Source organism: Crocodylus porosus, unplaced genomic scaffold (genome assembly GCF_001723895.1).
Source record: "Crocodylus porosus isolate Cpor-Errol unplaced genomic scaffold, CroPor_comp1, whole genome shotgun sequence".
In the NCBI taxonomy this organism is placed as follows: domain Eukaryota; kingdom Metazoa; phylum Chordata; order Crocodylia; family Crocodylidae; genus Crocodylus; species Crocodylus porosus.
The window spans coordinates 88,048,444-88,060,144 of NW_017728943.1; the positions used below are offsets into that span (position 1 = coordinate 88,048,444).

Sequence of the window (11,701 nt, forward strand, 5' to 3'; positions counted from 1 at the left end):
AACATCCTTGTAAATAAACTATATCATCAAATGCTGGTGTACAAGCAAATGGCAGCCATCATGATGTGGCAGAGATTGAAAAAATTGGAAGATCTGGATATGATGTCCTGAAAATAGGCTAATGCTGAAGTTTCTTATTGACTAGTTCAAAAGGATGACTCATGCAAGTAACAGGTGCAGGATTAGATCAAGGATCAATGTTCTGTCTATATGTATTAAAAAAAAAAGCATCAGTGATACCATTATTAACATTTCTCAACAGAACGGCTCCACCTCCAGACCAGATCTTTCACTTCAGCTCATTTTCTTTGATGGTGAAGAAGCCTTTGTTCAGTGGTCACCTTTTGATTCGCTCTACGGATCTCAACACCTAGCTCAGAAAATGGCATCTACACCACATCCACCTGGTACCACTACCACAAGTCAGCTACAAGGCATTGTAAGTGAAAACCCTTTTCCTTTTAAAATAAGAAATAGTTAAACTTCATGCACATTATTACTGTGAAATAATTGGCCAAACTTCCCTTGGAACTGAACAGTTTCTCAAGAACTACATTCAAGTTAATAGCAGTTTTTTGAGAGGTCCTACTTCTGTTATCTTTCTTCAGCATGGCCAACTTCACCTAGATAAGAACAGGGACAAATGGAGGGACAACATGCTTTCTTTCTGAAAGCAGAAACTGCTTGCACCAGATGTTCTGAGTCTGGGCCATTGTATTTTGCAAATTATGCTGTTCCATTTTTCCTTGTTAAATGTACTCTCATATTAGAACTGGCTACTACCTCTGCCAAATAGATCTTTTCAGACATGGTGGTGATATCATTGGTTCTTTGATGAGGCTTATTGAGTTAGAGAAGAGGGAATGTTACACTTCCACTTGTATAAAAGTAGGACAGCTTATTTATTTAAAAAAACCATGGTCTTTAACAAGCTTTTGTTTTCCTCTTACAGGATCTACTTGTGTTATTGGATTTGATTGGTGCACCAAACCCCACTTTTCCCAACTATTTTCCAAAAACTGCCCGGTGGTTTAACAGGCTTCAAGCAACTGGTAAGGTGTGGGTTACCCATGATTAAAAGCAGGGCTGTCAATTAGTCACAGTTAACGTGTGTGATTAACACATTAATTGGTTCTTGAGTTAATTTTTTTAACACGTGGATCATGCATGCACCCAGTGAAGTGGCAGCAGCAATGCAGAGGACTGCAGGGCAGCCTGGTGTGGGCTCCTGGCGGCTGCAGTGGGTGGGGGAGAGGAGGGGGGAGGTACGTGCACAGGCACAGGCACAGATTAGCAGCTGCAGCCTGTATATGGCCAGGAACGCAGCCCGGTAGTGTGTAGAGTAATGTCCTGCAGGTAAGTATGTGGAAGGGAGGGTGGGGGGAGAAGGAAGGGTCAGGGGGTGGTAGATTGAGGCCTGCACAGTGACGGAGGGAATGAGGCAGGGGCAGGTCATGGGATGGAGCTGTGGGTGACTTGTTCAGGGGTGCGGCTCTCTGACACTGTGCACACCCTTGGGCATATGCCTCCTAGATTTGTGCATGTGGTGAAGGTGTGCTGCCGGCTGGGGCTCTGTCTCTGCTGCCTTTGCCCTGGGAGCAGCGCAATGCCAAGCCATATTGTGCCTCCAGCTGCCGGGTGGGCAGGGGATATAGCACAGCCAATGTGTGGCTCCAGGGGCAAAGGCAGCAGGGTGCAGAGCCCTAGTCTGCATCCGCCCTGCACGTGCCCCCCCCATGCCTCCCCCAGGGATGCACATAGCAGCAGGGAGCCGTGCCCCTAGATGAGCCACCCATGGCTCCATCCCATGATCTGCCCCAGCCCAACTCCCTCACTCACTATGTGGGCCTCGATCTGCGCCCCCTGCCCCTCCCTTACACAGATTTACTTGCATAATTTTGCAAAACTTTGATTTTTTTCTGCACATAATTCTGAGGTTTTAGCTGTGCGATTAAAATCATGGTTAATCAAGACTTTTTTTTTAATTGCGCAACTAATCACGATCAAATTTTTTAATAATTTGACAAGTCCTAAAATTCCTGTGTAAAAGAGGCCACTTTTTTTTTCCTGGAATTCCACGGACTGTTTAATACAGACAGCTTGTAGACTTGCAATTGAAAATTGTTAACCATTTCTAACAAAAGCAAGTTACCAGCATTTTAAGGGGCATGTGTTTTTAGTAAGATCCTCCTTGCTAAAGTCATTTTGTTTTATCATCAATCATGAGGTTTCACAATTTCTGATTCACACCATTCCATTTTCAGGAACTGGGAATCTTATGACTAAAATTAAAAGAAAATAACAACCCTGCCCCCCAATTCTAAAATTGGCATATCTATTATAAAGACTCTCACATTTGTAACCTGTAATAAGGGAAGTCTAGAAGTATTAGAGCCATGAAATCAGGGTTCTAGGAGTGTCTCTGTGTAACCTTGGACAAATTGTTTAACTTTAGTGTGCCTTAGTTTTCTTGTATGTACAATAAGGAAAGCAAAACCAATCCTGAGATCCTGTACTGAACAATGCAAAGTAAATGCAAATAGTTTGTTTCTAATATTTTCCCTTTGGTGGGAAAAGGATCCTCATACTAGAGGACAAAAGATGTTCAAATGACTATACTGTCGTGCATAGCTTAATTTTTATTTCAATTGTGAATTACAGAACGAAAGCTACACGGGTTGGGTTTGCTGAAGAATCACCCATTTGAAAGGCAGTACTTCCAGGGTAACTCACATCGGGGCATGATTGAGGATGACCATGTTCCGTTTTTAATAAGAGGTACAGTAAAAGCTGCATTAATATTTCCTGCCTACTGTATGATCACTCTGTAATTTCAGGGTTGGGTGCTCATTATTGTGCCTGAACAGGTGCTTACTTCAGGATGCATGCAAATGAGCATTTTTAGCACTAAGCCTCTGAATTGGAGACCTTTAAATCCATTTTTCAGAAGAACCACAACTCTCAGAGAAATGCCATAGCCAAAGTAGTACTAAAACCCAGATCTGCCCAGCTACTTGGTTATAATACTACTGCAACAGTGAAATAAGGCTCTAGGATCCATATTTACAGGACTGAATTCACAAACCTGAACTAGGTGTCTACATTCTCACTGCAGCTCAGGGGAGGAGCTACACACCTAAGAATGGAGTTCACAACAGGCAGCATTGCTGAGTCAGGAGATACCAGAGAAAGCCAATTATTCTGCCTCTCTCCCAGATTTAAGCACCAATCTGAGATTGAGATTCAGAGCATGAGGCACCCAAGTCATACTTCTGTCTTCAGAGACTGGGTGGCCCATTCATTTGTTTGTTGTTTTTTTTTAAAGATGCCCAAGGAAGGAGGAGAGGGTACATTTCATGTAAGAGCAAGTGCTCCATTAGGATCAGGAAGCAGGAGACTTGGATTCAAGTCTGTTTTCCCCTTGTCCCAAGACAGTCCTTGCCTAACCATCAGGCTGCCATCTAGGCTGAGGCCACCTCTGCCTTTCCTATTGAAGTTATATCACTGTGTAGCCAAGAACACCAGATTCATGGGGCCATGGGCAGCATAAGCAAGAGGGGAAGGACTGTAGCCCAGGAATGAAGTCAGTCTCTTGGCAGGTGGAAGTTTGCATTCTGATCCTTGTTCCCAGGTGTGTTTATATATTTTGCATTAAAGAATCATTGGATGAGGGCTGAAAAATGTCACAGCTTGCTTCCAGCCTAGTAGTTAGAGCAGAGAGATCAGAGAAGTGGGTTTGAATCCTTAAGGTATTGAACTCAGGTCACCCACCTCCCCCACCAATGCTTTGATGATATAAAAGGTGGTCACAATACCACTACCTCCATCCTGGATGATGAATAGGAATGAGGCTGAACTGAACTCTTGCTTGTCAGCATATTAGGCTGATGTGGGCTCCCCCATGGCCTTGCACATGGTGTCATCTCGTTTGGGAATCCCAAACAACTTTTGGCAGGGAACAGGCACCAAGATACTCAGCACAGCTGAAATCGTAGTGTACCCAAGAAACAGAATTTAAATCCAAAAATACAGGTAGCTGCAGGCCCAAGTAATTAGACAGTTGTTGTGGATCACATGCTTAAGCTTAGGAACCTGTACCCTTTGCTGGATCTGGCTCCTGTTTTTCTTGCACTCTGGACCCATACAGTAGTGAGGAGTTTCATCAGGGAGAGAATTAGGCATAGACATTTGATTAAGCTGACAGTCCAAAGTAGTGGTTCCCAAATCCCAAGTTCTTGTTCATCTGTTTTCTCTTCAAATGTAACAAGGATTGTACTGCTCCACAGCACAGTCTCCCATATAGCTGTCTGCAGGAATTAAGCTCAAGCAGTTGCAAAGGTGAAGGCCATAAAAATCCAAGTTTCCCTGCAAGATTATGCCCAACTAGATGATGTGGTAAGTACTTGGTATTATAGCCAAGGAAGAGGCCAGCAAGGACAGGGAAGAGGATTAAGAAAGGAAAAATGACTCTGACTCTGAGGTACAGAACCAATTTAAATCCTGCCCCCTACCCCCCCGGCTTCTCTGGATGCGTCTACACAAGACGTTTACTACAGAGTAGACAAATCAGTTCTACAACAAACTAAGCATCTACATGTGCAGGGCTATTAGGCTGGAGTAAATAAATAAACTTTGCAGCAGCGTAGTACTTTTACATACAGTGCATGTGTAGACAGTCTATGTGGCTGGCTAGGGCACAAGGATGCGTCAAAATCAGGGCTGCCTGCTGGCTAGCTCTACAATGGAGCACCCTCGTGCTCCAGCCAACTCCTCCACAGCATGTTGAGCTCGGTCGGAGCAGTCCCAGGCTGGCAGGCTGACTGCCTGGACCCTCTGCCAGCCAGGGCTGCCTTGACTCAGCTCAATGCGCTGTGGTCCCAGGTACATGTTTAAATGTTATGCCCAGGAGCAATAAACTCTGGCTCAGTAAGCACCACAGTTTATTGCTTCGAATTAATTGTGTGTGTAGATGTGCCCTCTGACACTTAAGATCAACCTCCTCTGTTGGCTTGATGCCCAAGGTGCCATAAGCAGCTATTCAGGAGATTCTCTCTTCTGAGGAAAATGAGCAATGCTCTGTTTCAATAATATGGTAGAGTGAGGGATCCTCATCCATCCCAACAAGGGAACTGAATAATGGCTATGGAGAATAGAGCAACAGTAAAGCTACAGCAACATGCCCAAGTTACTGGGAGGTAAAAGAGTGTAAGGCTTTGCCTTATGTCAGCTGCCCCATAGTGCGTGCCTGCATGCATGAGCTTACCTTACAGCAAAGTTGACCCAAAAGTGGGAAGTATTTGTAGCCTGAAATGAAACCATGCTAAACTACTGTGGGATAGATTTCAGTTACCATGGGATATGGGCATCTCCTCAGCCGGCACTGTCCCACAGGAACTTGCCTATGGTCCAACATTATGCTGCAATAGCAACAGGGATCAGAGTGGATTTGGAGGGGCTACAGTAACTACTTTTGCTGCTCCCCTGTTGCTCAGTCACAAGCATGGTAAAAGCATGACCACAAACCTAAGCACTGCCTTTAGAGTCCAAACAACTATAGCCACAGATGTTGAAAGAAAAACAGCAGGAGTAGCAGCAGCAGGTGGGAAGGAGAAGAGAAAAACAGTTTTTGAGAACTGTGCAATGAAACCGGTGTGTTTACTAACTGAAAAAGAGGAACAGTAAAAGGAAGCTGTAGCAAGATTATCTCTTTATGCAGTAATCTTATTGAATAATAATCTGACTGTAGTTCTGCAGTCAGAGTGACCACAATGTACGTTAATTTATGAACCATAAAGGCTGGTCTCATCTCCAGCTGAATTCTTCTCTCACAGGAGTTCCTGTGTTGCACCTGATCCCATCCCCTTTCCCTTCAGTATGGCACACCATGGAAGACACTGAAGAAAATCTTGACAGAACCATCATTGATAATCTCAACAAAATCCTGCAAGTGTTTGTGCTGGAATATCTTAATCTGTAATAACATACTGGCACTAAATTACTGCTCTGTTTTAAATACTGCTACCAGCCCTCTGGGGAAGTTCTTCATCATCTCACTTGGAGCCAAGTGTGGTAGAAAGCACTAAAGCAAAGGTGATGCAGCAACAACTCTCTGCTCTCCCCACCTGCATACTCCAGTGAAGTCAGATAAACCATAACCTCTAAGCAAGAATTACTGCCAGCCTAGAAGGAGCAAGGTCCTGCATGTCTGATGAGCAGAAGAGAGGGGAATTACATTTTTCATTCACCCTGTTTTGTAGTCAACACTTTAAAACTAAATGGAATCAGCCTCAGTCTAGTTTAGAATTTAGCTACAGTTTTTTGCAAAGTAGAAGAAGTAAGCTTCTTAGCATCCAGAGCAGGTTACCATAGTCAGAGCATGTTATCATCATAAGAGGCCAGATGACAAGAAAGCACATGCTGCTCTCAGTGGGAGGCATGCCTTTAATTCCTGGTAGGCAGAAGGAACTCTGTCAGACCTTTAGCACATGCTCTGTAAATAAATGGCAGACCATGCTGAAGCAAGGGAAGAGCCATGTCCTTTGTGTCCAAGAAGGTGCTAGCAGAACCCATCAGACCACTTTATTATTGCAACCCAAAGTGAAATCTGAACGGCTTGCATATTAGTTGGCTACATTTTTTTAAACTAAGGTTTTGTATACAGGTTTAAATAAAATGCAATGAGAATAATAATGCACACAGACACTGCGCTGCCACCGCTCGCCATGCCCTTGCACTGCATCCGGCCACTCACCATCCCCATCCTCTCCCCCTGTCCCCCAGTAGTACATTTATTAAAAAGGGGGCCACCAGGGGTACACTTATTAAAAAAAGGTTAAAAACCCCTGATCTAAAGGGTTATTATCCAGTTTTGGCCATATCTTGGGCTGTGGTTCAAAAAGCTCACTTTTACACAGTCCAATATTTTTGTTATTATAAAAAAACCCCAGAAAAACAAAACAAAGTGAACAACACTGCAACAGAAATTTGTCAGAAGCACTAACAAGCCCCGGTACTGTTTTCAGGTCAAAATTACAACCCTGAAACCTGAAGATGAAGATAATTAACAGAAATGCAAAAGGTTAAAAAACTAGTGCTGTTGAAGTGGAAAAAAATTAAGTCATTTCTTATAAGACAAGTGAGAATTTTTTAATGTGATTTTTAAATTTCACATTATCCTATCCTGGATGCAATCTCTAAAACAGAGCACAATAATTTTAAATTTAGATTTTTTTTTAATGTAAAATCATAAAGTAAACATTATGCCATTAAAGTTATTTGGAGTTTTTGCTATTTGAAATTATAAAAATCGCTGACATTTGAATACTGAAATTTTATACTTTATGTCTGAACAGTGTAACACACATACACAGCCAGTAGGCAAAAAAAAAGGTATTTACAAAATAGAAAAAAAATAAAATGTGAACATGAAGTTTAAAGATATGTTGTTTTAATATTTAAGAAGTGAACTGTGTCCTGTAGTTTTGTGCCTTATCACACTTCCAAAAGCAAAGTATGTTGGTGCTTGAAATATGAATTAGTATGAGATTTGCTAGATGCTAGAAGCATCTACTCTGGATATCTTTAAGAAAAGCCTGGATGCTTATCTTGCTGTGGTGATCTGACCCCAGCTGACCTCCTGCTCCTTGGGCAGGGGGCTGGACCCGATGCTTATGCGAGGTCCCTTTCAGCCCTAATGTCTATGAAATCTAAGATATATGACTGTGTCATTTAGAAACTGTTTCAAGTATATTAATTGTTTTGCACTATAACTCAGCCATATTATTCCAATCTGAAGATTGACTTGCAAGAAGCCATTACATAGTATTTGGAGGTCACCACTGTTATCAGTGGTTTTATCGGAGAATTGTAACACTTGTTATCCCCATGCCTGCTAACTGAAATCACAGTCTGAGATTTCTTTTGGAGATAATTGTGTTTACTGTGTCTTGGACTCCTCATTCAGGGCCTGAGCTTGAAGGTCATTGAACACATGTAGTCCTCACTGACGTCAGTGAGTTGCAGTTGCTCAGCTCCAGGAATGATGGTACTGGTTCCCATGACAAGAAGGTTCGAAGACCCTCCTGGAAAATGAAGCATCACTACTCTGGGCTCAAAAGAAAACAGAAACGTTTTGAAACTACATGTAGGCTCTAAAGCTCATCAAAAGAGGCTTACCTGGAATTGTATAAGGAAGCCGTCAGAAATGGAGATGGTGCGTCGTACAGTTAGCAAGGGACAGCTGCTGAAAGGAAAAGGAATAAAAGCCTTATGATTTTGAAAAATAGGAGCCTGTATGCCAGCTAAAGACACAGCCTTAGAGGGATCCTTCAAGTAACTGACAAGCTAAAGCAGGGGTGGGCAAAATGCAGCCCATGGGCCGGATGTGGCCCACCAGGCCATTCTATCTGGCCCATAGGACCCCTAAAATTTTAAAAAATTAATATTTATCTGCCCCTGGCTGCTGTCATGTGGTGCTCAGTGGCTTGCCAAAACTCAATAAGCAGCCCTCTGCCTGAAATAATTGCCCATCCCTGAGCTAAAGACTCAGTACAATATATGGGCTCACTGGTCCATCTAGGAGAGGTACAACATTGAGTAGATGAAAATCTGGGCTACCAGATAACACTGCCTCAGGATGCAAATTATGAGAATGGACCCTCAAGGCATCGGGCTCAATAGTGGATAGTGAGATGAAAACAGCAATTCTCAACCTTTTTAGATTCAAGATACCCCTTGGGAAATGCTAGCCCTTAGCTTTCACACATTTCTTGGCCATGACAAAAATAACAGAGCAATTCTTCTGCTGCCAGGAACTCAGAAAGATTAAGGCAGGGCAGAATGCTTTATTATGATTATTATGAATTCCTATTTGAAATCTCTGGGGTTGCCTTATGAATGATGTGTAGGTAGTTGCATGGATAACAATGCTAATGCTGTGCAACACCCTTAAGAGTACATCATAGCATCTTGGTTGAGAATCTCTAGATTATGAGCATATTATGTCAGTTAAGACTATGTTAAAGGAACGAGCTGGGCTTTGGATCCAAGGCAGTACTCCCTTTCTGTATGTAGTGGGAGCATGCTAATGCTTGGACCTACTTCTTCACCTAGAGCTGTCACCAGTCAGTTAGCTAAATATGGTAGTTCTTGCCTTTTCTATTCCAGAAGGGGCACACAGGTATCCCAGATTCTTTGTAGAGGTGGCTGTGGAAAACTGAACAAAGGTTGTCTTACATTTTTGTAAGACATGCATCACCCATTTCTACTGTGGTAGCAGCCAGGAGCTCCAGTTATGAACCAGAAGCTTATTGTGCTGTGTATGCACTGTACCCACACACCAAGACTGCCCCTGTCCCCCAACAGTTTACAGTTGATATGCTTACATTACATATCATTACTGTAAACTCCACTAGTCTACCAAGGCCCTACAATTTTCTTCACTACCATTGCAGCAATCACTATCCTGCAAGACTGTTTTTGCAATAGGTAACTGGTTGACCCATTCTGAGTTCCCTAGTAGGCAGAATAATCTCAGCCTCTAAAGACTTGCATGTTACAGGGAGTTGAGCACTGGGTGCCCAGGCTGATGGCCAGAAGAGCAGAAACAAAATTAACCCTTTCTCACTTAATCCAGACAAACATTTGAGAGTGCAACAGACCACATAATAGTAAAGCCTGAAATACAGGTAAGCACAGGTAAAAGAGCAACAAAAATCGTTTTGACAAAAAAAGTGTCATAAGGAGTTATTTATAGCACCCTTCTAAGGAGCCTTATGAATTAGTACAGAGCTAATTTCATTTCAATAGCTCAGCTAATAACATGCATGGGTCGTTATAAAGGTAGAAACCCTGCATGCGAGTCAGTGATGCAAAAATTAACATGTGAAAATGCAACTGTAGAATTCTGTAAACAATTTATCTGAAAAAAAAAAATCAATTTATTTTCCTCATATAATGGAATTGTAAGGATGGGAAAAAAATTAATCTTTTTTAACATCTATCCTGATCTTTCAAATATTGTGAAAATGTTCCAGTGGTAGATCAGCTGAAGAACTTACCCATTTCCATCATATACATGATCACTTCAGAAACACTTTTTGAATGCAATAGCATTACATGCTTGGAAACCTTCTGAACATACTGGCTTGTCCCAATGGAAAGCTGCAGATCCTAATTTCCCCTTCTATTTTTAATGAAAGGCAGCTTCACTTAAAGTGCATCTTTTAAGAAGTGGGGATATATGATAAATAAAACAGAAATACGTTTCACAATAATAGAGGGAAAGATTAATAAAAGTACTATCCTGGAAAAATCATATTAAGTTGCTGCAGCTGTTCTATTGCAGGTGAAATAGCTCAGGACGTACAAGAGGCAGAGGACGTTTTTAAAACCTCTCTACTGAGGTGAATTTCATAGGAACATAGGACTAGGAGGAATCTCCTAGAGTCAACCATTCAGTCTAGTTCCCTCATTTCCAGGTATTCAATTAAAGCAAAGAATCCCCAAAGTTGCTATTTGAAACCTTCACCTGCAAGTACAAGGAACAAACCCAAACATCTCATAAAACCTGCCTGCTCACTGAGGGCAGTTTCTATTAAAACTGTATTCTAAAAGGCAGCTACTAAACAAAAGGCTATTACGGAACCATTTGGTACTTCTAGATGAAAATATTCAGTATTTGGAATTAAGTACTTGAACTGAGAACCAGCAATTCAAATTAAGAACTAGCATTTGTTACAATGGTTTTCCATATTCTGTCACGCATTGACACAGTACTGCAGTGAGTTGATCATTCATCTACTAGGAACAGTATTAGATCCCCACTTGTAAACTTACTTGAGTAAGTTGTATATCTGTGATTGTCAGCATGTGGTTCCCAGATCACATGTAGTCTCACCAAAATGCTATCACGCAGAGTGCTGCCTTGTTCTTAGTGGGAAGCCAGGATTTCTTTGGTGTATCTTTTATTGAACCAACTACATGGTTGGAAAAGTCAGAAAAGCTTTTGAATGCAAAACATTCTTCATCAGATCTGAGGAGGAAAGCAAGCAAACACAGCAAAAGTAAAGAGCCGAAAGTAGAACTGTGAAAACGGAGGAGGGAGGGAAATTCCCCAGGGGTAGCAGACAAATAATTAGCAGAAGCAGCTGATTACTGGCAGATCAAGTCCCATCAAAAGCAAGGGAAGTCATTTGTATTGGTTGTATGTAGGAAAAAAATATTCAGGAATCAGGTAGATTATAGTGTGTCAGAAAATCAGTATCAGCATTCAGCCTGTGGTTCTTAAAGAGGGGAAACCCTCATCCAAACCTCAGAGTGAAGTGACATGGGTAGAGACGAGGAGGAAGTGGTCTTTGAGAATAACAACAAAACTGCGCAAGTAGTGCCTCGACACAGAAGTCTCAGAATCCATGTGCTGATTTACACACAAGTGTTGTTCCTGTATCAACTTAGCAGGGTGAACACATTGTTCCACACAAAAATATACAAACAAGGGTGGGGAGTTGGAAATCTCTTATTGGATCAAATGCATAGTCAGGAGGACTCCAGCATCTCTCTCCCTTCTCTCAACCTAGGTCTACAAGAAAAAGCCTTGCCCATCAGTCAAATACCTCCAGAAAACATCTTAATATATCTCAGCATCTCATTGAGATGCTACAGTGACTGGTGCCTGGTAACTTAGTGTGGATGGGTGGATTGA

General features: G+C 42.1%; 1 protein-coding gene across 1 annotated transcript in view; it reads left to right on the plus strand.

Moving 5' to 3' along the window:
• Positions 1–6,941, plus strand: part of QPCT (glutaminyl-peptide cyclotransferase) — a 22,603-nt gene extending 15,662 nt beyond the window's left edge. Inside the window, exons 6-7 of the mRNA XM_019549745.1 lie at positions 2,662–2,778; positions 5,832–6,941. Of these exons, the coding sequence (XP_019405290.1) occupies positions 2,662–2,778; positions 5,832–5,977 (263 nt within the window). The 3' untranslated portion in view covers positions 5,978–6,941. The remainder of the gene's footprint in view (positions 1–2,661; positions 2,779–5,831) is intronic.
• The last annotated feature ends 4,760 nt before the right edge of the window (positions 6,942–11,701 follow it).